Source organism: Bombina bombina, chromosome 2 (genome assembly GCF_027579735.1).
Source record: "Bombina bombina isolate aBomBom1 chromosome 2, aBomBom1.pri, whole genome shotgun sequence".
In the NCBI taxonomy this organism is placed as follows: Eukaryota; Metazoa; Chordata; class Amphibia; order Anura; family Bombinatoridae; genus Bombina; species Bombina bombina.
In genome coordinates this window covers 762,696,502-762,723,909 of record NC_069500.1, presented here as the reverse complement: position 1 = coordinate 762,723,909, position 27,408 = coordinate 762,696,502, and the positions used below count along the sequence as shown (strand labels likewise).

Below are 27,408 nucleotides of genomic sequence, written 5' to 3'. Positions count from 1 at the left end.
AGTCGATGTGATATTTTTTCCTGTGTGATTCATGCACCTTTTTCAAGCAATGTTCAACATTTGTACAGTCATTCATAACATGTAAGAAAAAATATATAGAATATGGTGTAATCCGGTTTTAAAGGTTTTGTTATCGTACTTTTCAGCCAAATTTATTAAAAAAAAAATAAAAAAAATTCTGAACTGTAATCTCCTATGATGTTAAATTCCTGTTAAATGCTACTTGGAAATATTCTTGTCACATTGAGGGAAAAGCCATTTGAAATGTACCTTTCTCCAACATAGGTGTGTCCGGTCCACGGCGTCATCCTTACTTGTGGGATATTCTCCTCCCCAACAGGAAATGGCAAAGAGCCCAGCAAAGCTGGTCACATGATCCCTCCTAGGCTCCTCCTACCCCAGTCATTCTCTTTGCCGTTGTTCAGGCAACATCTCCACGGAGATGGCTTAGAGTTTTTTAGTGTTTAACTGTAGTTTTTATTATTCAATCAAGAGTTTGTTATTTTGAAATAGTGCTGGTATGTACTATTTACTCAGAAACAGAAAAGAGATGAAGATTTCTGTTTGTATGAGGAAAATGATTTTAGCAACCGTAACTAAAATCCATGGCTGTTCCACACAGGACTGTTGAGAGCTATTAACTTCAGTTGGGGGAACAGTATGCAGTCTCTTGCTGCTTGAGGTATGACACATTCTAACAAGACGATGTAATGCTGGAAGCTGTCATTTTCCCTATGGGATCCGGTAAGCCATGTTTATTACGATCATAAATAAGGGCTTCACAAGGGCTTATTAAGACTGTAGACTTTTCTGGGCTAAATCGATTCATTATTAACACATATTTAGCCTTGAGGAATCATTTTATCTGGGTATTTTGATATAAGAATATCGGCAGGCACTGTATTAGACACCTTATTCCTTAGGGGCTTTCCCAAAGCATAAGCAGAGCCTCATTTTCGCGCCGGTGTGGCGCACTTGTTTTTGAGAGGCATGGCATGCAGTCGCATGTGTGAGGAGCTCTGATACTTAGAAAAGACTTTCTGAAGGCGTCATTTGGTATCGTATTCCCCTTTGGGCTTGGTTGGGTCTCAGCAAAGCAGATACCAGGGACTGTAAAGGGGTTAAAGTTTAAAACGGCTCCGGTTCCGTTATTTTAAGGGTTAAAGCTTCCAAATTTGGTGTGCAATACTTTTAAGGCTTTAAGACACTGTGGTGAAAATTTGGTGAATTTTGTACAATTCCTTCATGTTTTTTCGCAATTGCAGTAATAAAGTGTGTTCAGTTTAAAATTTAAAGTGACAGTAACGGTTTTATGTTAAAACGTTTTTGTACTTTGTTATCAAGTTTATGCCTGTTTAACATGTCTGAACTACCAGATAGACTGTGTTCTGAATGTGGGGAAGCCAGAATTCCTATTCATTTAAATAAATGTGATTTATGTGATAATGACAATGATGCCCAAGATGATTCCTCAAGTGAGGGGAGTAAGCATGGTACTGCATCATTCCCTCCTTCGTCTACACGAGTCTTGCCCACTCAGGAGGCCCCTAGTACATCTAGCGCGCCAATACTCCTTACTATGCAACAATTAACGGCTGTAATGGATAATTCTGTCAAAAACATTTTAGCCCAAATGAACACTTGTCAGCGTAAGCGCGGCTGCTCTGTTTTAGATACTGAAGAGCATGGCAACGCTGATACTAATATCTCTGAAGGGCCCCTAACCCAGTCTGATGGGGCCAGGGAGGTTTTGTCTGAGGGAGAAATTACTGATTCAGGGAACATTTCTCAACAGGCTGAACCTGATGTGATTGCATTTAAATTTAAGTTGGAACATCTCCGCATTCTGCTTAAGGAGGTATTATCCACTCTGGATGATTGTGACAAGTTGGTCATCCCAGAGAAGCTATGTAAAATGGACAAGTTCCTAGAGGTGCCGGGGCTCCCAGAAGCTTTTCCTATACCCAAGCGGGTGGCGGACATTGTTAATAAAGAATGGGAAAGGCCCGGTATTCCTTTCGTCCCTCCCCCCATATTTAAAAAATTGTTTCCTTTGGTCGACCCCAGAAAGGACTTATGGCAGACAGTCCCCAAGGTCGAGGGAGCGGTTTCCACTTTAAACAAACGCACCACTATACCCATAGAGGATAGTTGTGCTTTCAAAGATCCTATGGATAAAAAATTAGAAGGTTTGCTTAAAAAGATGTTTGTTCAGCAGGGTTACCTTCTACAACCTATTGCATGCATTGTCCCTGTCGCTACAGCCGCATGTTTCTGGTTCGATGAGCTGATAAAGGCGGTCGATAGTGATTCTCCTCCTTATGAGGAGATTATGGACAGAATCAATGCTCTCAAATTGGCTAATTCTTTCACCCTAGACGCCACTTTGCAATTGGCTAGGTTAGCGGCTAAGAATTCTGGGTTTGCTATTGTGGCGCGCAGAGCGCTTTGGTTGAAATCTTGGTCGGCTGATGTGTCTTCCAAGAACAAGCTACTTAACATTCCTTTCAAGGGAAAAACGCTGTTTGGCCCTGACTTGAAAGAGATTATCTCTGATATTACTGGGGGTAAGGGCCACGCCCTTCCTCAGGATCGGCCTTTCAAGGCAAAAAATAAACCTAATTTTCGTCCCTTTCGTAGAAACGGACCAGCCCGAGGTGCTACGTCCTCTAAGCAAGAGGGTAATACTTCTCAAGCCAAGCCAGCTTGGAGACCAATGCAAGGCTGGAACAAGGGAAAGCAGGCCAAGAAACCTGCCACTGCTACCAAGACTGCATGAAATGTTGGCCCCCGATCCGGGATCGGATCTGGTGGGGGGCAGACTCTCTCTCTTCGCTCAGGCTTGGGCAAGAGATGTTCTGGATCCTTGGGCGCTAGAAATAGTCTCCCAAGGTTATCTTCTGGAATTCAAGGGACTTCCCCCAAGGGGGAGGTTCCACAGGTCTCGGTTGTCTTCAGACCACATAAAAAGACAGGCATTCTTACATTGTGTAGAAGACCTGTTAAAAATGGGAGTGATTCATCCTGTTCCATTAAGAGAACAAGGGATGGGGTTCTACTCCAATCTGTTCATAGTTCCCAAAAAAGAGGGAACGTTCAGACCAATCTTAGATCTCAAGATCTTAAACAAGTTTCTCAAGGTTCCATCGTTCAAGATGGAAACCATTCGAACTATTCTTCCTTCCATCCAGGAAGGTCAATTCATGACCACGGTGGATTTAAAGGATGCGTATCTACATATTCCTATCCACAAGGAACATCATCGGTTCCTAAGGTTCGCATTCCTGGACAAGCATTACCAGTTCGTGGCGCTTCCTTTCGGATTAGCCACTGCTCCAAGGATTTTCACAAAGGTACTAGGGTCCCTTCTAGCTGTGCTAAGACTAAGGGGCATTGCTGTAGTACCTTACTTGGACGACATTCTGATTCAAGCGTCGTCCCTTCCTCAAGCAAAGGCTCACACGGACATCGTCCTGGCCTTTCTCAGATCTCACGGATGGAAAGTGAACGTGGAAAAGAGTTCTCTATCTCCGTCAACAAGGGTTCCCTTCTTGGGAACAATTATAGACTCCTTGGAAATGAGGATATTTCTGACAGAGGCCAGAAAAACAAAGCTTCTAGACTCTTGTCGGATACTTCATTCCGTTCCTCTTCCTTCCATAGCTCAGTGCATGGAAGTGATCGGGTTGATGGTAGCGGCTATGGACATAGTTCCTTTTGCGCGCATTCATCTAGACCATTACAACTGTGCATGCTCAGTCAGTGGAATGGGGATTATACAGACTTGTCTCCGAAGATACAAGTAAATCAGAGGACCAGAGACTCACTCCGTTGGTGGCTGTCCCTGGACAACCTGTCACAAGGGATGACATTCCGCAGACCAGAGTGGGTCATTGTCACGACCGACGCCAGTCTGATGGGCTGGGGCGCGGTCTGGGGATCCCTGAAAGCTCAGGGTCTTTGGTCTCGGGAAGAATCTCTTCTACCGATAAATATTCTGGAACTGAGAGCGATATTCAATGCTCTCAAGGCTTGGCCTCAGCTAGCGAGGGCCAAGTTCATACGGTTTCAATCAGACAACATGACAACTGTTGCGTACATCAACCATCAGGGGGGAACAAGGAGTTCCCTAGCGATGGAAGAAGTGACCAAAATCATTCTATGGGCGGAGTCTCACTCCTGCCACCTGTCCGCTATCCACATCCCAGGAGTGGAAAATTGGGAAGCGGATTTTCTGAGTCGTCAGACATTGCATCCGGGGGAGTGGGAACTCCATCCGGAAATCTTTGCCCAAGTCACTCAGCTGTGGGGCATTCCAGACATGGATCTGATGGCCTCTCGTCAGAACTTCAAAGTTCCTTGCTACGGGTCCAGATCCAGGGATCCCAAGGCGGCTCTAGTGGATGCACTAGTAGCACCTTGGACCTTCAAACTAGCTTATGTGTTCCCGCCGTTCCCTCTCATCCCCAGGCTGGTAGCCAGGATCAATCAGGAGAGGGCGTCGGTGATCTTGATAGCTCCTGCGTGGCCACGCAGGACTTGGTATGCAGATCTGGTGAATATGTCATCGGCTCCACCTTGGAAGCTACCTTTGAGACGAGACCTTCTTGTTCAGGGTCCGTTCGAACATCCGAACCTGGTTTCACTCCAGCTGACTGCTTGGAGATTGAACGCTTGATCTTATCGAAGCGAGGGTTCTCAGATTCTGTTATCGATACTCTTGTTCAGGCCAGAAAGCCTGTAACTAGAAAGATTTACCACAAAATTTGGGAAAAATATATCTGTTGGTGTGAATCTAAAGGATTCCCTTGGGACAAGGTTAAGATTCCTAAGATTCTATCCTTCCTTCAAGAAGGATTGGAAAAAGGATTATCTGCAAGTTCCCTGAAGGGACAGATTTCTGCCTTGTCTGTGTTACTTCACAAAAAGCTGGCAGCTGTGCCAGATGTTCAAGCCTTTGTTCAGGCTCTGGTTAGACTTAAGCCTGTTTACAAACCTTTGACTCCTCCTTGGAGTCTCAATTTAGTTCTTTCAGTTCTTCAGGGGGTTCCGTTTGAACCCTTACATTCCGTTGATATTAAGTTATTATCTTGGAAAGTTTTGTTTTTAGTTGCAATCTCTTCTGCTAGAAGAGTTTCAGAATTATCTGCTCTGCAGTGTTCTCCTCCTTATCTGGTGTTCCATGCAGATAAGGTGGTTTTACGTACTAAACCTGGTTTTCTTCCAAAAGTTGTTTCTAACAAAAACATTAACCAGGAGATTATCGTACCTTCTCTGTGTCCGAAACCAGTTTCAAAGAAGGAACGTTTGTTGCACAATTTGGATGTTGTTCGCGCTCTAAAATTCTATTTAGATGCTACAAAGGATTTTAGACAAACATCTTCCTTGTTTGTTGTTTATTCTGGTAAAAGGAGAGGTCAAAAAGCAACTTCTACCTCTCTCTCTTTTTGGATTAAAAGCATCATCAGATTGGCTTACGAGACTGCCGGACGGCAGCCTCCCGAAAGAATCACAGCTCATTCCACTAGGGCTGTGGCTTCCACATGGGCCTTCAAGAACGAGGCTTCTGTTGATCAGATATGTAGGGCAGCGACTTGGTCTTCACTGCACACTTTTACCAAATTTTACAAGTTTGATACTTTTGCTTCTTCTGAGGCTATTTTTGGGAGAAAGGTTTTGCAAGCCGTGGTGCCTTCCATTTAGGTGACCTGATTTGCTCCCTCCCTTCATCCGTGTCCTAAAGCTTTGGTATTGGTTCCCACAAGTAAGGATGACGCCGTGGACCGGACACACCTATGTTGGAGAAAACAGAATTTATGTTTACCTGATAAATTACTTTCTCCAACGGTGTGTCCGGTCCACGGCCCGCCCTGGTTTTTTTAATCAGGTCTGATAATTTATTTTCTTTAACTACAGTCACCACGGTACCATATGGTTTCTCCTATGCAAATATTCCTCCTTAACGTCGGTCGAATGACTGGGGTAGGAGGAGCCTAGGAGGGATCATGTGACCAGCTTTGCTGGGCTCTTTGCCATTTCCTGTTGGGGAGGAGAATATCCCACAAGTAAGGATGACGCCGTGGACCGGACACACCGTTGGAGAAAGTAATTTATCAGGTAAACATAAATTCTGTTTTTCAGTATTATACCTCAAGGCTGTCATCAAGTTTGCTAGATCCTAGGAGCAATAGACATGTCTAACATGGATCTCATTTTTCAAATTACAACAAGTTTTCATTCCTTAACGTTTTCAGTGGTCCTTGTCACCTTTCTCTCTACGTCGAGTCTGTAGAGAACCCTTGTTTTCAATCTAGATGACATACTTCTATCAAATAATTTGTTTCAAAAAGCAAAACCAGCTATTTTGTATACAAAAATAAACCTGAAGGAGCAATTAACCATACATTTTATACCCTACAGTTGTAAAACAAGTTATTGATAACACATTAAAGTGGAAATAGTTTTACAGTATACAGTGTTCCTTTTTGAATGTGCCTTTATGTAACCTCTGCTGTACTATGACTTATTTGCACTACATTTTCCTCCCAACAGGTGCAAAGAGAGCTTCTAGTGGAGGCTCTGACCAAAAGGAAAACTGTTACAGTGAATGAGAAGCTGATATTGCCTTATAGCCTCAATGAGGTGAGAATGCAGGAAGAAAGCTTAGCTACTCTGACTATAATAAATCACTCTAAAGGTGACCCGTCGCATCATCAAACTAATGACCTTTCTACTAACAAAACATAGCAACAGCCATAGTATTGTTGTCTAACTTGTTAACAATCTGTAACCACAAGTATATAATGTGATGATTTTAGTCACCTTTTCAATACCAATATTTGTCTTGGTTTCTTTACTGCAGGCTGTGACTGCTCGTGATTCAATGGCAAAATCTCTATACAGTGCCCTCTTTGACTGGATAGTTCTTCGAATTAACCATGCTCTGCTCAACAAAAAAGATGTGGAGGAGTCTGTGAATGTAAGCAAGAGAGAAATGTTTTTGTGCATCTTTATTTTTGTTAAATACCTTCTACGTTACAAAAATATATAAAGATACCCCTTTCCCCTTTAAGCAACCTTGAAGGTTGTAAGTTCTATGGAGCAGGGAATGCTGCTGTTCCAGTCTGCGTTGTCTGTCTTTGATTTATTGTACCCTCTGTATATTGCTAAAGAATGTGTTTCCACAAGAAATAAAGTAATAGTCATTTTGTTCAGACTGCCATTCTAGCACTTTTTTTGCTAAAAAAAAACCCAAAAATGTAAATAATTTTCTGAGTTTCTTAATATATTTGTTTTATTGTTGGTATTATTATTATTGGTAGTAATATATTTTCTAATTTATGTAGCTCCCAATCCTTTCCAGTCCTCTAAAACACAATGGCAGTAGTAAGGGAACAAATCCTTGGAGTATAAAGGAGGAAATTAAAGGGACAGTATACACCAATTTTCATATAACTGCATGTAATAGACACTACTATAAAGAAGAATATTCACAGATACTGATGTAATAATTCAGTATAAAACCTTTTTTAAAAACGTACTTAGAAGCTCCCAGTTTAGAACTGTTGAAGAGGTTAAGCTGGGACACCCACCGAAATGGGCTGTAAAGCGAAAAGAGCAGACACTCCCCCCATGCCTGCATATGAAAAGACAGATTACACAATCGGGATCCAACAGGAGTCTGTAAACGCGTGTGTACATCAAACGTTGGGGCTTGGTTAGGAGTTTGAAAGTCAGCACAATGTTATTAAAAAAATAAGCAAAACTATACATTGTTACAAAAACACACCCAGATGGGCTACATAAATGGATCATCTACAAAACATTTATGCAAAGAAAAATCTAGTGTAGAATGTCCCTTTAATCATTACAGTATTTTTTTTATTTTCAGATTCTGCTACAAAACTGTTCATGTATTTGTATTTTGTAAAATTGTGTCTAAATAGAAAGACATTTGTTATATATAACAGTGTTCTGAAACAATTTTATTGTCTTGTAAATCTGAAAGTCCTAGCTATGACACCAGCGTATACGTTCCGCTCCCTCCCTCCCTCCCTCCCTACCCAGGAATTCAGTGGTTTAAAGGGACAGTCTACTCCAAATTTTTATTGATTTAAAAAGATAGATAACGCCTTTACTACCCATTCCCCAGCTTTGCACAACCAAGATTGTTATATTCATATATTTTATAACCTTTAAACATTTAAATGTCTGCCTGTTTTTAAGCCCCTGTAGGTTGTCTTTATCTCAAGGTATTTTAATGGCTAGTTCATGGGTGCCATATAGATAACATTGTGCTCAGTCCCGTGGAGTTATTCATGAGTCTACACAAATGGTCTAAAAAAAGTCTGTAAGTAGAACGAAGATAAGGAGGCAGTCTAAGAAAGCTTATATAAGGTAATCGTAGAGTTAAAAAGTATATAAATGTAACAGTGTTGGTTGTTCAAAACTGGGGAATGGGCAATAAAGGGATTATCTATCTTTTTAAACAATAAATATTTTGGAGTAGACTGTCCCTTTTAAAGAACACTCTGGGCTGGGAGTGACCTCCATTTCTTTCATGTAATTAGCAAGAGTCCATGAGCTAGTGACGTATGGGATATACATTCCTACCAGGAGGGGCAAAGTTTCCCAAACCTCAAAATGCCTATAAATACACCCCTCACCACACCCACAAATCAGTTTTACAAACTTTGCCTCCTATGGAGGTGGTGAAGTAAGTTTGTGCTAGATTCTACGTTGATATGCGCTCCGCAGCAGGTTGGAGCCCGGTTTTCCTCTCAGCGTGCAGTGAATGTCAGAGGGATGTGAGGAGAGTATTGCCTATTTGAATTCAATGATCTCCTTCTACAGGGTCTATTTCATAGGTTCTCTGTTATCGGTCGTAGAGATTCATCTCTTACCTCCCTTTTCAGATCGACGATATACTCTTATATATACCATTACCTCTACTGATTTTCGTTTCAGTACTGGTTTGGCTTTCTACAACTTGTAGATGAGTGTCCTGGGGTAAGTAAGTCTTATTTTCTGTGCCACTCTAAGCTATGGTTGGGCACTTTTTTATAAAGTTCTAAATATATGTATTCAAACATTTATTTGCCTTGACTCAGGATGTTCAACGTTCCTTATTTCAGACAGTCAGTTTCATATTTGGGATAATGCATATGAATAAATCAATTTTTTCTTACCTTAAAATTTGACTTTTTTCCCTGTGGGCTGTTAGGCTCGCGGGGGCTGAAAATGCTTCATTTTATTGCGTCATTCTTGGCGCAGACTTTTTTGGCGCAAAAAAATTTTCTGTTTCCGGCGTCATACGTGTCGCCGGAAGTTGCGTCATTTTTGACGTTTTTTTGCGCCAAAAGTGTCGGCGTTCCGGATGTGGCGTCTTTTTTGGCGCTAAAAAAATATGGGCGTCACTTTTGTCTCCACATTATTTAAGTCTCATTATTTATTGCTTCTGGTTGCTAGAAGCTTGTTCACTGGCATTTTTTCCCATTCCTGAAACTGTCATTTAAGGAATTTGATCAATTTTGCTTTATATGTTGTTTTTTCTATTACATATTGCAAGATGTCCCACGTTAACACTGAGTCAGAAGATACTTCTGGAAAATCGCTGCCTGGTGCTGGATCTACCAAAGCTAAGTGTATCTGCTGTAAACTTGTGGTATCTGTTCCTCCAGCTGTTGTTTGTACTGATTGTCATGACAAACTTGTTAATGCAGATAATATTTCCTTTAGTACTGTTACATTACCTGTTGCTGTTCCGTCAACATCTAATGCTCAGAGTGTTCCTGATAACATAAGCGATTTTGTTTCTAAATCCATTAAGAAGGCTATGTCTGTTATTCCTCCTTCTAGTAAACGTAAAAAGTCTTTTAAAACTTCTCATTTTTCAGATGAATTTTTAAATGAACATCATCATTCTGATTCTGATAATGGTTCTTCTGGTTCAGAGGATTCTGTCTCAGAGGTTGATGCTGATAAATCTTCATATTTATTTAAAATGGAATTTATTCGTTCTTTACTTAAAGAAGTACTAATTGCATTAGAAATAGAGGATTCTAGTCCTCTTGATACTAAGTCTAAACGTTTAGATAAGGTTTTTAAATCTCCTGTAGTTATTCCAGAAGTTTTTCCTGTCCCTGATGCTATTTCTGAAGTAATTTCCAGGGAATGGAATAATTTGGGTAATTCATTTACTCCTTCTAAACGTTTTAAGCAATTATATCCTGTGCCATCTGACAGATTAGAGTTTTGGGACAAAATCCCTAAGGTTGATGGGGATATCTCTACTCTTGCTAAGCATACTACTATTCCTACGGCAGATGGTACTTCCTTTAAGGATCCTTTAGATAGGAAAATTGAATCCTTTCTAAGAAAAGCTTACTTGTGTTCAGGTAATCTTCTTAGACCTGCTATATCTTTAGCGGATGTTGCTGCAGTTTCAACTTTTTGGTTAGAAGCTTTAGCGCAACAAGTAACAGATCATAATTCTCATAGCATTATTAATCTTCTTCAACATGCTAATAATTTTATTTGTGATGCCATCTTTGATATCATTAGAGTTGATGTCAGGTATATGTCTCTAGCTATTTTAGCTAGAAGAGCTTTATGGCTTAAAACTTGGAATGCTGATATGTCTTCTAAGTCTACTCTGCTTTCCCTTTCTTTCCAGGGTAATAAATTATTTGGTTCTCAGTTGGATTCTATTATCTCAACTGTTATTGGAGGGAAAGGAACTTTTTTACCACAGGATAAAAAATCTAAAGGTAAATTTAGGTCTAATAATCGTTTCTCCAACATAGGTGTGTCCGGTCCACGGCGTCATCCTTACTTGTGGGATATTCTCTTCCCCAACAGGAAATGGCAAAGAGCCCAGCAAAGCTGGTCACATGATCCCTCCTAGGCTCCGCCTACCCCAGTCATTCTCTTTGCCGTTGTACAGGCAACATCTCCACGGAGATGGCTTAGAGTTTTTTAGTGTTTAACTGTAGTTTTTCATTATTCAATCAAGAGTTTGTTATTTTCAAATAGTGCTGGTACGTACTATTTACTCAGAAACAGAAAAGAGATGAAGAATTCTGTTTGTATGAGGAAGATGATTTTAGCAACCGTAACTAAAATCCATGGCTGTTCCACACAGGACTGTTGAGAGCATTAACTTCAGTTGGGGGAACAGTTTGCAGTCCTTTGCTGCTTGAGGTATGACACATTCTAACAAGACGATGTAATGCTGGAAGCTGTCATTTTCCCTATGGGATCCGGTAAGCCATGTTTATTACGATTGTAAATAAGGGCTTCACAAGGGCTTATTTAGACTGTAGACATTTTTTGGGCTAAATCGATTGATATTAACACTTATTTAGCCTTGAGGAATCATTTATTCTGGGTATTTTGATATAATTATATCGGCAGGCACTGTTTTAGACACCTTATTCTTTAGGGGCTTTCCCAAAGCATAGGCAGAGTCTCATTTTCGCGCCGGTGTTGCGCACTTGTTTTTGAGAGGCATGGCATGCAGTCGCATGTGAGAGGAGCTCTGATACTGATAAAAGACTTCTGAAGGCATCATTTGGTATCGTATTCCCCTTGGGTTTGGTTGGGTCTCAGCAAAGCAGATACCAGGGACTGTAAAGGGGTTAAAGCTTAAAACGGCTCCGGTTCCGTTATTTTAAGGGTTAAAGCTTCCAAAATTGGTGTGCAATATTTTCAAGGCTTTAAGACACTGTGGTGAAAGTTTGGTGAATTTTGAACAATTCCTTCATGTTTTTTCGCAATTGCAGTAATAAAGTGTGTTCAGTTTAAAATTTAAAGTGACAGTAACGGTTTTATTTCAAAACGTTTTTTGTACTTTCTTATCAAGTTTATGCCTGTTTAACATGTCTGAACTACCAGATAGACTGTGTTCTGAATGTGGGGAAGCCAGAATTCCTATTCATTTAAATAAATGTGATTTATGTGATAATGACAATGATGCCCAAGATGATTCCTCAAGTGAGGGGAGTAAGCATGGTACTGCATCATTCCCTCCTTCGTCTACACGAGTCTTGCCCACTCAGGAGGCCCCTAGTACATCTAGCGCGCCAATACTCCTTACTATGCAACAATTAACGGCTGTAATGGATAATTCTGTCAAAAACATTTTAGCCAAAATGAACCCTTGTCAGCGTAAGCGTGGATGCTCTGTTTTAGTTACTGAAGAGCATGACGACGCTGATATTAATATCTCTGAAGGGCCCCTAACCCAATCTGAGGGAGCCAGGGAGGTTTTGTCTGAGGGAGAAATTACTGATTTAGGGAACATTTCTCAGCAGGCTGAATCTGATGTGATTACTTTTAAATTTAAATTGGAACATCTCCGCATTTTGCTTAAGGAGGTATTATCCACTCTGGATGATTGTGAAAATTTGGTCATCCCAGAGAAACTATGTAAAATGGACAAGTTCCTAGAGGTGCCGGGGCTCCCAGAAGCTTTTCCTATACCCAAGCGGGTGGCGGACATTGTTAATAAAGAATGGGAAAGGCCCGGTATTCCTTTCGTCCCTCCCCCCATATTTAAAAAATTGTTTCCTATGGTCGACCCCAGAAAGGACTTATGGCAGTCAGTCCCCAAGGTCGAGGGAGCGGTTTCTACTTTAAACAAACGCACCACTATTCCCATAGAGGATAGTTGTGCTTTCAAAGATCCTATGGATAAAAAATTAGAAGGTTTGCTTAAAAAGATGTTTGTTCAGCAGGGTTACCTTCTACAACCCATTTCATGCATTGTCCCTGTCACTACAGCAGCATATTTCTGGTTTGATGAACTGATTAAGGTGCTCGATAGTGACTCTCCTCCTTATGAGGAGATTATGGACAGAGTCAATGCTCTCAAATTGGCTAATTCTTTCACTCTAGACGCCTCTTTGCAATTGGCTAAGTTAGCGGCTAAGAATTCTGGGTTTGCTATTGTGGCGCGCAGAGCGCTTTGGTTGAAATCTTGGTCGGCTGATGCGTCTTCCAAGAACAAGCTACTAAACATTCCTTTCAAGGGGAAAACGCTGTTTGGTCCTGACTTGAAAGAGATTATCTCTGATATCACTGGGGGTAAGGGCCATGCCCTTCCTCAGGATCGGCCTTTCAAGGCAAAAAATAGACCTAATTTTCGTCCCTTTCGTAAAAACGGACCAGCCCAAGGTGCTACGTCCTCTAAGCAAGAGGGTAATACTTCTCAGGCCAAGCCAGCTTGGAGACCAATGCAAGGCTGGAACAAGGGAAAGCAGGCAAAGAAACCTGCCACTGCTACCAAGACAGCATGAAATATCGGCCCCCGATCCGGGACCGGATCTGGTGGGGGGCAGACTCTCTCTCTTCGCTCAGGCTTGGGCAAGAGATGTTCTGGATCCTTGGGCGCTAGAAATAGTCTCCCAGGGTTATCTTCTGGAATTCAAGGGACTTCCCCCAAGGGGAAGGTTCCACAGGTCTCAGTTGTCTTCAGACCACATAAAAAGACAGGCGTTCTTACATTGTGTAGAAGACCTGTTAAAAATGGGAGTGATTCATCCTGTTCCATTGAGAGAACAAGGGATGGGGTTCTACTCCAATCTGTTCATAGTTCCCAAAAAAGAGGGAACGTTCAGACCAATCCTAGATCTCAAGATCTTAAACAAATTTCTCAAGGTCCCATCTTTCAAGATGGAAACCATTCGAACTATCCTTCCTTCCATCCAGGAAGGTCAATTCATGACCACGGTGGATTTAAAGGATGCGTATCTACATATTCCTATCCACAAGGAACATCATCGGTTCCTAAGGTTTGCATTCCTGGACAAACATTACCAGTTCGTGGCGCTTCCTTTCGGATTAGCCACTGCTCCAAGGATTTTCACAAAGGTACTAGGGTCCCTTCTAGCTGTGCTAAGACCAAGGGGCATTGCAGTTGTACCTTACCTGGACGACATTCTGATTCAAGCGTCGTCCCTCCTTCGAGCAAAGGCTCACACGGACATCGTCCTGGCCTTTCTCAGATCGCACGGCTGGAAAGTGAACGTGGAAAAGAGTTCTCTATCCCCGTCAACAAGGGTTCCCTTCTTGGGAACAATTATAGACTCCTCAGAAATGAGGATTTTTCTAACGGAGGCCAGAAAGACAAAGCTTCTGGACTCTTGTCGAATACTTCATTCCGTTCCTCTTCCTTCCGTAGCTCAGTGCATGGAAGTGATCGGGTTGATGGTAGCGACAATGGACATAGTTCCTTTTGCGCGCATTCATCTAAGACCATTGCAACTGTGCATGCTCAGTCAGTGGAATGGGGACTATACAGACTTGTCTCCAAAGATACAAGTAAATCAGAGGACCAGAGACTCACTCCGTTGGTGGATGTCCCTGGACAACCTGTCACGAGGGATGACATTCCACAGACCAGAGTGGGTCATTGTCACGACCGACGCCAGTCTGATGGGCTGGGGCGCGGTCTGGGGATCCCTGAAAGCTCAGGGTCTTTGGTCTCGGGAAGAATCTCTTCTACCGATAAATATTCTGGAACTGAGAGCGATATTCAATGCTCTCAAGGCTTGGCCTCAGCTAGCGAGGACCAAGTTCATACGGTTTCAATCAGACAACATGACGACTGTTGCGTACATCAACCATCAGGGGGGAACAAGGAGTTCCCTAGCGATGGAAGAAGTGACCAAGATTATTCTATGGGCGGAGTCTCACTCCTGCCACCTGTCTGCTATCCACATCCCGGGAGTGGAAAATTGGGAAGCGGATTTTCTGAGTCGTCAGACATTGCATCCGGGGGAGTGGGAACTCCATCCGGAAATCTTTGCCCAAGTCACTCAACTTTGGGGCATTCCAGACATGGATCTGATGGCCTCTCGTCAGAACTTCAAAGTTCCTTGCTACGGGTCCAGATCCAGGGATCCCAAGGCGGCTCTAGTGGATGCACTAGTAGCACCTTGGACCTTCAAACTAGCTTATGTGTTCCCGCCGTTTCCTCTCATCCCCAGGCTGGTAGCCAGGGTCAATCAGGAGAGGGCGTCGGTGATCTTGATAGCTCCTGCGTGGCCACGCAGGACTTGGTATGCAGATCTGGTGAATATGTCATCGGCTCCACCTTGGAAGCTACCTTTGAGACGAGACCTTCTTGTTCAGGGTCCGTTCGAACATCCGAATCTGGTTTCACTCCAGCTGACTGCTTGGAGATTGAACGCTTGATTTTATCGAAGCGAGGTTTCTCAGATTCTGTTATCGATACTCTCGTTCAGGCCAGAAAGCCTGTAACTAGAAAGATTTACCACAAAATTTGGAAAAAATATATCTGTTGGTGTGAATCTAAAGGATTCCCTTGGGACAAGGTTAAGATTCCTAGGATTCTATCCTTCCTTCAAGAAGGATTGGAAAAAGGATTATCGGCAAGTTCCCTGAAGGGACAGATTTCTGCCTTGTCGGTGTTACTTCACAAAAAACTGGCAGCTGTGCCAGATGTTCAAGCCTTTGTTCGGGCTCTGGTTAGAATCAAGCCTGTTTACAAACCTTTGACTCCTCCTTGGAGTCTCAATCTAGTTCTTTCAGTTCTTCAGGGGGTTCCGTTTGAACCCTTACATTCCGTTGATATTAAGTTATTATCTTGGAAAGTTTTGTTTTTAGTTGCAATTTCTTCTGCTAGAAGAGTTTCAGAATTATCTGCTCTGCAGTGTTCTCCTCCTTATCTGGTGTTCCATGCAGATAAGGTGGTTTTACGTACTAAACCTGGTTTTCTTCCAAAAGTTGTTTCTAACAAAAACATTAACCAGGAGATTATCGTACCTTCTCTGTGTCCGAAACCAGTTTCAAAGAAGGAACGCTTGTTGCACAATTTGGATGTTGTTCGCGCTCTAAAATTCTATTTAGATGCTACAAAGGATTTTAGACAAACATCTTCCCTGTTTGTTGTTTATTCAGGTAAAAGGAGAGGTCAAAAAGCAACTTCTACCTCTCTCTCTTTTTGGATTAAAAGCATCATCAGATTGGCTTACGAGACTGCCGGACGGCAGCCTCCCGAAAGAATCACGGCTCATTCCACTAGGGCTGTGGCTTCCACATGGGCCTTCAAGAACGAGGCTTCTGTTGATCAGATATGTAGGGCAGCGACTTGGTCTTCACTGCACACTTTTACCAAATTTTACAAGTTTGATACTTTTGCTTCTTCTGAGGCTATTTTTGGGAGAAAGGTTTTGCAAGCCGTGGTGCCTTCCATTTAGGTGACCTGATTTGCTCCCTCCCTTCATCCGTGTCCTAAAGCTTTGGTATTGGTTCCCACAAGTAAGGATGACGCCGTGGACCGGACACACCTATGTTGGAGAAAACAGAATTTATGTTTACCTGATAAATTTCTTTCTCCAACGGTGTGTCCGGTCCACGGCCCGCCCTGGTTTTTTAATCAGGTCTGATAATTTATTTTCTTTAACTACAGTCACCACGGTACCATATGGTTTCTCCTATGCTATTATTCCTCCTTAACGTCGGTCGAATGACTGGGGTAGGCGGAGCCTAGGAGGGATCATGTGACCAGCTTTGCTGGGCTCTTTGCCATTTCCTGTTGGGGAAGAGAATATCCCACAAGTAAGGATGACGCCGTGGACCGGACACACCGTTGGAGAAAGAAATTTATCAGGTAAACATAAATTCTGTTTTTCGTTCCGTTCGTCACAACAAGGAACAAAAGCCTGATCCTTCATCCTCAGGAGCGGTATCAGTTTGGAAACCATCTCCAGTCTGGAATAAATCCAAGCCTTTTAGAAAACCAAAGCCAGCTCCTAAGTCCACATGAAGGTGCGGCCCTCATTCCAGCTCAGCTGGTAGGGGGCAGATTACGTTTTTTCAAAGAAATTTGGATCAATTCCGTTCACAATCTTTGGATTCAGAACATTGTTTCAGAAGGGTACAGAATTGGCTTCAAGATAAGGCCTCCTGCAAAGAGATTTTGCCAGTAAACCCAGCGAAGGCTCAAGCATTTCTGAATTGTGTTTCAGATCTAGAGTTGGCTGGAGTAATTATGCCAGTTCCAGTTCTGGAACAGGGGCTGGGGTTTTATTCAAATCTCTTCATTGTACCAAAGAAGGAGAATTCCTTCAGACCAGTTCTGGATCTAAAAATATTGAATCGTTATGTAAGGATACCAACATTCAAAATGGTAACTGTAAGGACTATCCTGCCTTTTGTTCAGCAAGGGCATTATATGTCTACAATAGATTTACAGGATGCATATCTGCATATTCCGATTCATCCAGATCACTATCAGTTTCTGAGATTCTCTTTCCTAGACAAGCATTACCAGTTTGTGGCTCTACCGTTTGGCCTAGCAACAGCTCCAAGAATTTTTACAAAGGTTCTCGGTGCCCTTCTGTCTGTAATCAGAGAACAGGGTATTGTGGTATTTCCTTATTTGGACGATATCTTGGTACTTGCTCAGTCTTCACATTTAGCAGAATCTCATACGAATCGACTTGTGTTGTTTCTTCAAGATCATGGTTGGAGGATCAATTTACCAAAAAGTTCATTGATTCCTCAGACAAGGGTAACCTTTTTAGGTTTCCAGATAGATTCAGTGTCCATGACTCTGTCTTTGACAGACAAGAGACGTCTAAAATTGATATCAGCTTGTCGAAACCTTCAGTCACAATCATTCCCTTCGGTATCCTTATGCATGTAAATTCTAGGTCTTATGACTGCTGCATCGGACGCGATCCCCTTTGCTCGTTTTCACATGCGACCTCTTCAGCTCTGTATGCTGAACCAGTGGTGCAGGGATTACACAAAGATATCTCAATTAATATCTTTAAAACCGATTGTACGACACTCTCTGACGTGGTGGACAGATCACCATCGTTTAGTTCAGGGGGCTTCTTTTGTTCTTCCGACCTGGACTGTAATTTCAACAGATGCAAGTCTTACAGGTTGGGGAGCTGTGTGAGGGTCTCTGACAGCACAAGGGGTTTGGGAATCTCAGGAGGTGAGATTACCGATCAATATTTTGGAACTCTGTGCAATTTTCAGAGCTCTTCAGTCATGGCCTCTTCTAAAGAGAGAATCGTTCATTTGTTTTCAGACAGACAATATCACAACTGTGGCATACATCAATCATCAAGGAGGGACTCACAGTCCTCTGGCTATGAAAGAAGTATCTCGAATTCTGGTATGGGCGGAATCCAGCTCCTGTCTAGTTTCTGCGGTTCATATCCCAGGTATAGACAATTGGGAAGCGGATTATCTCAGTCGCCAAACGTTACATCCGGGCGAATGGTCTCTTCACCCAGAGGTATTTCTTCAGATAGTTCAAATGTGGGGACTTCCAGAAATAGATCTGATGGCTTCTCCTCTAAACAAGAAACTTCCCAGGTATCTGTCCAGATCCAGGGATCCTCAAGCGGAAGCAGTGGATGCATTGTCACTTCCTTGGAAGTATCATCCTGCCTATATCTTTCCGCCTCTAGTTCTTCTTCCAAGAGTAATCTCCAAGATTCTGAAGGAATGCTCGTTTGTTCTGCTGGTAGCTCCAGCATGGCCTCACAGGTTTTGGTATGCGGATCTTGTCCGGATGGCCTCTTGCCAACCGTGGACTCTTCCGTTAAGACCAGACCTTCTGTCGCAAGGTCCTTTTTTTCCATCAGGATCTCAAATCCTTAAATTTAAAGGTGTGGAGATTGAACGATTGATTCTTAGTCAAAGAGGTTTCTCTGACTCGGTGATTAATACTATGTTACAGGCTCGTAAATCCGTATCTAGGGAGATATTATTATTTCTTGGTGTCGTTCTCATCATTTTTCCTGGCATTCTTTTAGAATTCCGAGAATTTTACAGTTTCTTCAGGATGGTTTGGATAAAGGTTTGTCTGCAAGTTCCTTGAAAGGACAAATCTCTGCTCTTTCTGTTCTTTTTCACAGAAAGATTGCTAATCTTCCTGATATTCATTGTTTTGTACAAGCTTTGGTTCGTATAAAACCTGTCATTAAGTCAATTTCTCCTCCTTGGAGTTTGAATTTGGTTCTGGGGGCTCTTCAAGCTCCTCCGTTTGAACCTATGCATTCATTGGACATTAAATTACTTTCTTGGAAAGTTTTGTTCCTTTTGGCCATCTCTTCTGCCAGAAGAGTTTCTGAATTATCTGCTCTTTCTTGTGAGTCTCCTTTTCTGATTTTTCACCAGGATAAGGCGGTGTTGCGAACTTCTTTTAAATTTTTACCTAAGGTTGTGAATTCTAACAACATTAGTAGAGAAATTGTGGTTCCTTCATTATGTCCTAATCCTAAGAATTCTAAGGAGAAATCATTGCATTCTTTGGATGTAGTTAGAGCTTTGAAATATTATGTTGAAGCTACTAAGAATTTCAGAAAGACTTCTAGTCTATTTGTTATCTTTTCCGGTTCTAGGAAAGGTCAGAAGGCCTCTGCCATTTCTTTGGCATCTTGGTTGAAATCTTTAATTCATCATGCTTATGTCGAGTCGGGTAAAACTCCGCCTCAAAGGATTACAGCTCATTCTACTAGGTCAGTTTCTACTTCCTGGGCGTTTAGGAATGAAGCTTCGGTTGATCAGATTTGCAAAGCAGCAACTTGGTCTTCTTTGCATACTTTTACTAAATTCTACCATTTTGATGTGTTTTCTTCTTCTGAAGCTGTTTTTGGTAGAAAAGTACTTCAGGCAGCTGTTTCAGTTTGAATCTTCTGCTTATATTTTCAGTTTTTTTCTTTATAAGATTTAAAATTTTATTTTTGGGTGAGGATTTTTTTCAGCGGAATTGGCTGTCTTTATTTGATCCCTCCCTCTCTAGTGACTTGCGTGGAAGATCCACATCTTGGGTAGTCATTATCCCATACGTCACTAGCTCATGGACTCTTGCTAATTACATGAAAGAAAACATAATTTATGTAAGAACTTACCTGGTAAATTTATTTCTTTCATATTAGCAAGAGTCCATGAGGCCCACCCTTTTTTGTGGTGGTTATGATTTTTTTGTATAAAGCACAATTATTCCAATTCCTTATATTTATGCTTCGCACTTTTTTCTTATCACCCCACTTCTTGGCTATTCGTTAAACTGATTTGTGGGTGTGGTGAGGGGTGTATTTATAGGCATTTTGAGGTTTGGGAAACTTTGCCCCTCCTGGTAGGAATGTATATCCCATACGTCACTAGCTCATGGACTCTTGCTAATATGAAAGAAATGAATTTACCAGGTAAGTTCTTACATAAATTATGTTTTTTACAATTGCATTACATAGTTAATGGCTGGATTGCTACTGTTGTTTCTGTTAGCAGAGAGGATAAAATGGTGTAACATGCATGCAGATCAGAAATAGGTGCAGTAATTTATGTACCGCACTGCATTAGAGCACAGCAATAAATCCCCCTCCATAGAATTTAACCTCACGTGTAATGTCTGTCTGTACAGACTTTTTATATAACAGCAGGCTTCTACTTGATGAATGACTGTGGTGTCGCATTGTCTTATCAGACGTGACCCCTTACTACTTGCTCGCTCGCTGTGTATTTGATGTCTGTTCTCGAGATGCAGCAGCAAAAGCTTTATAGTGCGTGGCCCGAATGGGAACTCTGTTTTTCTTGCAAAAATAGTGTTAGAACTGCATTCATTTTTTACCTGACCCCTGATCATAAGCCTCAAGCTCATTCAGGGCTTGATATTCAAAACCTCGCCGGCATCACACACAATCTTTTTTTTTTTTTTTTTAGACCTTGAATTGTAATGTAGGAGTCTGTTTCGTATAAAGAACACTACATAGTAACAAACATTTCTCAAGATAAAATTTGTGTTTCTAAAAGTTTTTGAGGGCCTTGTCGTACTGACGAGACATCTTAGAATTTCTCACCTGAGCAGCCCTCAGTGAGAAGCCTTTATTCACATCACTACCACAATAGGGGGATTTTGTCAGATATGTATATTTTTACGTGTAAATCTCAACTATTCATTTTTGTTGTTTTCTTTTCCGTAGTGTTTGTCTATTGGGGTCCTAGACATCTTTGGATTTGAAGATTTTGAGAACAACAGCTTTGAGCAGTTTTGTATTAATTATGCCAACGAGCAGCTTCAGTACTACTTTAACCAACACATCTTCAAGCTTGAGCAGGTGAGGACTCGTAGTGAATATTAATAGAAGCCTGTTGGTATATAATAGTGAAATACTTTAATGGACTATAAAGTATCAAGAAATACTTTGTGATTTCGGGACATCCAGTTTATGCCTGACATGTGTATCTTGGTACAATAGTGTTAAAAGAAGAAATAGCACTAAATATTTATTAGTATAGACGTTTGATGGTTAAAAAAATCTTTAATAAAGTGTATCTTAGAATGTCATGATTTTCTCCATATTTCTCCAGTAACTTAATATTTGCAACACCTTTGAAACCTATTATCTGCTGGAATTTAAAAACGGCACATGTGAATAAAGGATATACCCTTCTTTGTTCACACATTGCCCATGTAACCATATCTGTTTGGTGTATGCTCTGTCTCAAGTTAAATGTCATAAGCCTTTGTTTCATCTCTAACATTATACATTTTCATCTCATAGGAGGAATATAAAGAAGAAGGAATCAGTTGGCATAATATAGATTACACAGACAATGTGGGCTGCATTCAGTTGATTAGCAAGAAACCAACTGGCCTCTTCTATCTACTGGACGAGGAGAGCAAGTAGGTCCTAGGGCTAATGAAAAAATGGACGTGGAGGATATTGGCTATAACTATATTACTTTTGTTGACTGTTCTCCACGTCACAGTAGGAAATCAATTGTCCAATAATTTCATTCTGATGGTATTGTGTAAACGAATGCTGTTCTGCTTGTTCTATTCACAGTTTTCCCCATGCCACATACCGTACTCTGCTCGCCAAATTCAAGCAGCAACATGAAGAGAACAAGTACTTTGTAGGTACTCCAGTTATGGAGCCCGCATTCATCATCCGCCACTTTGCTGGAAAAGTAAAGTACCAGATTAAGGTGCGAAGGGTACTTTACTAAATTGTTGATTTGATAAAACATTTTGCGGACACTTACGTTTATAATGTAAAACACTTTACAAGATTTCAGTGATGCTTAAGAAATTATTATGGTGATATTTTTAATTACACATAAAAAAAAGCATATTTAGAGTGTACTTTTTATTATTTTCATCTGGTGGTCTGGTCTTGTATTTTAAATTAACGTTAAAGTTGGCAGATCCTTAGTTATACAACATTATACACTGTGATTGATTGATCATTGCAGGAGCTCTTATATACTGGTTGCTAATTGCCTACAGCAAGACATTACGATAAAATTAAGAGACTTCTTGAAGGGTTTCAGTTTTCTAGCAAGATTCATTTGAAATTATTTTAAAGCCTTTATTTTGTTTGCTTATGAGTGCATTATTCCTTTTTAATATATGGTTTATTTTATCTTAATAGCTAGTTATACTGGATTACTTATAATATCTTCATTGGCACTCAAGAATAATACTTACAGGGTCCTGTGTTCTTTCATTAATAACAAATACGCTGAAATGTCCTCTTTGAGGTTTAATTGCAAGTTTTCCAAAAAAAGTAAAGAAGTCCAGGGAGTCCTGATGTTTAAAGGGACATGAACCCCAATTTTTTCTTTTATCATTTAGATGGAGCATGCAATTCTAAATAACTTTAAAATGTACTTCTATTATCTAATTTGTTTCATTCTCTTGGTATCCTATGTTGACAAGGATACCTAGGTATGCGCAGAGCTGCTTATTGGTGGCTGTACATATATTCCTCATGCTATTGGCTCCCCCATGTGCATTGCTTTTTCTTAAGCAAAATATACCAAGAGAATGAAGCAAATTATACAATAGAAGTAAATTGGAAAGTTGTTTAAAATTGTATTCTGTACCTGAATCATGAAAGAAAAATTTTGAGTTTCATGTCCATTTTAAACAATTATCTTTAGACAGAGTTTTGTTAGGAAAGATGTCCTTCAAATTATTTATATTCATAGACAAAACGGTTGTTATCCTGTAATAAAGTTTGTTACAACATTCTTCAAATACAGTCCTTTTTCATCTTTTTTCCTTTTTGGCTAAAGATATTGTGTCTGTTCTATTTCCAGCCAGTTTTAGTCTAAATAGGTTTGATATGCCTTTAATCTGGTCAATTAAAACAGATCCCGAGCAATAATTAGCACTGTGATTTAATACATTCATATTATTGTTTTTGGTGTTTTTTTCTTAGTTGTATTGTAAAAGCTCTTAGTTTCTTTTCAGATTTACCACTACTCCTAAGGTCCTTATTAAAGTTTTAAAAACTCTTATGGCAATTAAGCCTTACTAGAAGAATGGGGCTTGTCAAATATCCAAGAGAAGTCGGGTGCTTCAAACTCCTGGATGGCAGCTCCGTCTTTTCAAAACATCACTAGTACCATCAAGTTGGGTTCATTTTCTGAGAATTATTTTGGATATAGGTTTAGTCAGAGAGCCTTTTCCATGGCCAAAGATCATGCCTTAGTTCGTCTAACACATATAAGTTCTTCATATAATGGATTCTATGGAGGTGCTGGTTTTGATGGAGTTTGGATATAGTTCCATTTGTTTCACATATGACATTTTATACTAAACTGTTTGTCTCAACACTTGGATGCCTATATTTTTTTTTAATATAAAGAGAGCTCTCTTTTAGGTACACGCCAGATTCAAATCATGCCAGCCAGTTGGAGAAATGCTAACAATTGCGAATACATTTTAATTTTGTTGGCACTTTATTTAAAATATCAGTAGTAGACTTTTCGAGGTTGAAAAAGGCAACTTTATGGGCCAAATGTAGGTCATGCGTATAAGTTTTTATTCACTGTTGTAGCATTTGGAAAACTCCAAGACTCCCTCCCAATGCTGCCATTGATACATTGGGAAAGCTTAGTTTTTATTGAAATACCCAAGTCTGAAAATACTTAGGCAGATATATGATAGATATAGGCGCTTGATTTGTAGATGGGTCACTAGAAGTATCCAAGATGTACACCATACTTTTCAGGCAACTTTTTCCACTTTTTCCTCTGTGCCTTTATGAAACATGTTGTGTGAGATTTAGTTTTGGGGTTATTGTCTCTTAAATCTAAAATTGTATATTTTTAGTAATTTCATGCTACACATTAAGACTTTGCTGTCAAGATAGTTACCGATTTCTACTTTAAACCCACAATTCTTCTTCACTCATTCAGGATTTCCGGGAGAAAAACACAGATTTTATGAGGCCTGATATTGTGGCACTTCTACGCAGCAGCGATAGTGCATACATTCGGGAGCTGATTGGAATGGATCCTGTTTCAGTCTTCCGCTGGTCTGTTCTACGAGCGTCCATCAGAGCAATGGCTGTGCTTAATGAGGCTGGAAGACAGCGAGCGGAAAGAACAGCTGGTGGGTCAGCCTACCGTATATTCCATAGTTGGTTTTAGTTCTAATGCTATCACACTTTATTGGCTATGTCTGATTTTCCCCCAATGCTTTAGAGCATTTCATAATATGTGAACCTCAGAGATTATGTAATTGATGTAAATGATGAAGATAAAATTCCCTTCATGCTTGCTCTTTTTTTATATCTGACTGTTTTGAGGCTTTATAAAATGTGATTCTATATACATACATACGTACAAAGCCATAGTTGACTTTTTTTTTAAAACTTTTTTAGCGTATGTGTGTGTATATGTGTGTGTGTATATATATAATATATATATATATATATATATATATATATATATATATATACACAGTATATATAATGTCCAGTCTACAGCCCAACCCTCCTGTTGTCAGCTGCCTGGGTGCAAAAATGTAAATCCTTATATCCAAAAAACAAATGCACTCTCAGGACTTGCTCAAAACACCAATCAATTTAATGGAACATTTTCGCTTAATGTAATAGGTCATGTTCACTTTACTGTTTGTTCCGGAAGTGATGTAATGACAACTTTCGTTTTTACAACTTGGTGGAATGCATCGTTTGCGTTCCAGCACGGCACTTTGGCGCCACTGAGTGTTACACAGGTATTGAGTAGGTTTGATTTCACTATATAAGAGTGTTCTTTGTATATGTCTCTCCAAAAACGTTCCATTAAATTGATTGGTGTTTTGAGCAAGTACTGAGAGTGCATTCATTTTTTGTATGTGTATATATATATATATATATATATATATATATATATATATATATATGTACATACAAGCCAAAAATGTCAACTATGACCTTGTATGCAGTTTTACAGTAATTATAATAAAATTTGGTGACTTTTTTTTTTTAGTATTCATTCTGTGAATCTTATCTTTTTCCTCCAAATACAAATTTTATGAATGTGAACAGGTGTGGTTCGTAAAGGAGCAAGAGTCCCTCTGGCAGAGCTTCAGAGATCCAATGCACCTATGGAGAAAATTTATCGGTGAGTATCCACAAAATGGGATGACTTGAATTCTGCAGATCTGTGAAACTAGGCATTTACTCTTGCATTTGAGTTTTTCTCATACTTGTTGGGTTTTATTCTTTCTTTCCATTTTTATTTATACATTACTTAATTTATGTAAGCCTAGATCACATTTAATTTGCAAATTGGCAACTTTCAAAGGTCCGAGTCACCAATCAAAATAATGTATGATGTTATTGCACAATAAGCAAGAATAAAGAAACATAAAAAAGTGCAATAAAAATGAGTCCAGTGGAATATATGAAATAGAAATAAAACTTCTGAAAAACCAATTTCAGCAACATGTTTTTCAGCGTGAAAGCACTGTTTTATCAGGCTGTGATTACAATACACTAATCGGGTGTATATATACCCACAGATGTAAATTGCGGATTCTCCCTCCTACAAAATCTATTGGTGGTAAAAAAAAAAATTAAAAAAATTTGAAGGCAGTATATAACCCCTTAAGGATGGTCTTTCAAAGGGGTTTGTGTTACTAATAGCCAGTGTTGAGACCACTCTATTTTTGGTGACCAGAAGGGAGGAGGGAATGTATAAAAGTGCTATTATAAACATGGGAACCCTTAACGACCGACTCTCTCTCATACACTCTCTCTCTCTCTCTCTCTCTCTCTCTCTCTCTCTCTCTCTCTCTCACACTCTCTCTCTCTCTCACCTGATTTGTGTATTGTAATCAAAGCCTGAGAAACACGTTGCTGTAATTGTTTTTAATAAATTTTATTTCATATATTCCAAGGCACTTTTGGCATCTCTACTTGCTTATTGTTCAATAACATATACACCATTTGGATTGGTGATTGGGATGTTCAAAAACTGCAAGTGTAAGAGGCGATTCATTGTAGTGGAGTAGTTCCCTGATGTCACATGCCTAGTTTGGGACTGGTGTGGAGCCTTGCACCGTGACAAAGTAGGACAGATCGTAGCACCTCTTGGTTCCTGTTTCCACAGGGATGTGTCTAGTTGGAAGACCGTTTTACTGATGCTCAGTAGCCTTCCATTTCCTCTTTTTGCACATTTTTTGCGGTAGTCCGCCGCTACCCTTTGGTTGGCTCCACACCATTCCCCCTGCTCACACATGGTATGATCCGCTCTGTTTCCTGTACCTGGCGGACGATCACTGCAGCAGCACCTCTCTCTTCACTAGTGTCTAGTTGGAAGACTCTAAAGATTACAGCCTTCTTCACAAGCATTACTGGTGGTGCTGTCTATCATGTGACTGGTTTAGTGTATTATTGCATACACTTATTTGTTTAGACAATGTCACCCTATGAGGCTCCATTAGTTTTCATTATCCATTTGAAAATTAACCACATTTTGTAATATCAAAATTGTTAAGTTTACAACTGGAATGTGACTGATTCAGTGCATAGAAGAACATGGTTAGGTGTTTAATGATAAATCAGGATTTATCATTTTATTACATTGCTTTAATGATGTTTTGTTGTTATTTTGTCAAGCAAATTTGTTCTCTGTTAGTATTTGCCGTTCTGCAGCCCTGGTTTTAACATGCATGCACAAATTGTTTTATATATTTATATTTATGAAACAATATTTAATAGCACCTGAATGTCAGTTTGCTGCTGGTTATGTGCTGGTTAAATTTTTAACACTTTTAATACTCCATATAAGTAGTTTGTTATAGTGAAACTGTTATGCATCTGCAAGAAGTTTTTCAAAAAATATATGCACTCTTCTTTTGAAAAACAAGCTCATGTTTGGCAAACGTTTTATGATTTAAAGGAATAGAATGGTCATAATTAAAACATGCATGAGTGCATTTCAATTTTAAATAGAAGCATTTTTGCGATATACTTTGTTTAGCAAAAATGCTTCTAGCAAAAGCTGTTTTTCAGTGGCATATGCAGATATGCTCTGAGTGCCTGTGTACAAGTATTCAAAGACCACACTTTATCAGGGAGTCAGCGGTGGCTTGAATTATATAAATTAAAGGGA

At 40.2% G+C, this 27,408-nt stretch overlaps 1 protein-coding gene across 6 annotated transcripts in view; it reads left to right on the top strand.

Moving 5' to 3' along the window:
* Positions 1 to 27,408, top strand: part of MYO9B (myosin IXB) — a 597,798-nt gene that overhangs the window by 270,692 nt on the left and 299,698 nt on the right. For all 6 annotated transcript variants that reach the window (XM_053702888.1, XM_053702886.1, XM_053702887.1 and 3 more), the window contains exons 8-14: positions 6,553 to 6,642; positions 6,863 to 6,979; positions 20,973 to 21,107; positions 21,555 to 21,676; positions 21,840 to 21,981; positions 24,202 to 24,397; positions 25,338 to 25,413. In XM_053702888.1, the coding sequence (XP_053558863.1) occupies positions 6,553 to 6,642; positions 6,863 to 6,979; positions 20,973 to 21,107; positions 21,555 to 21,676; positions 21,840 to 21,981; positions 24,202 to 24,397; positions 25,338 to 25,413 (878 nt within the window). The remainder of the gene's footprint in view (positions 1 to 6,552; positions 6,643 to 6,862; positions 6,980 to 20,972; positions 21,108 to 21,554; positions 21,677 to 21,839; positions 21,982 to 24,201; positions 24,398 to 25,337; positions 25,414 to 27,408) is intronic.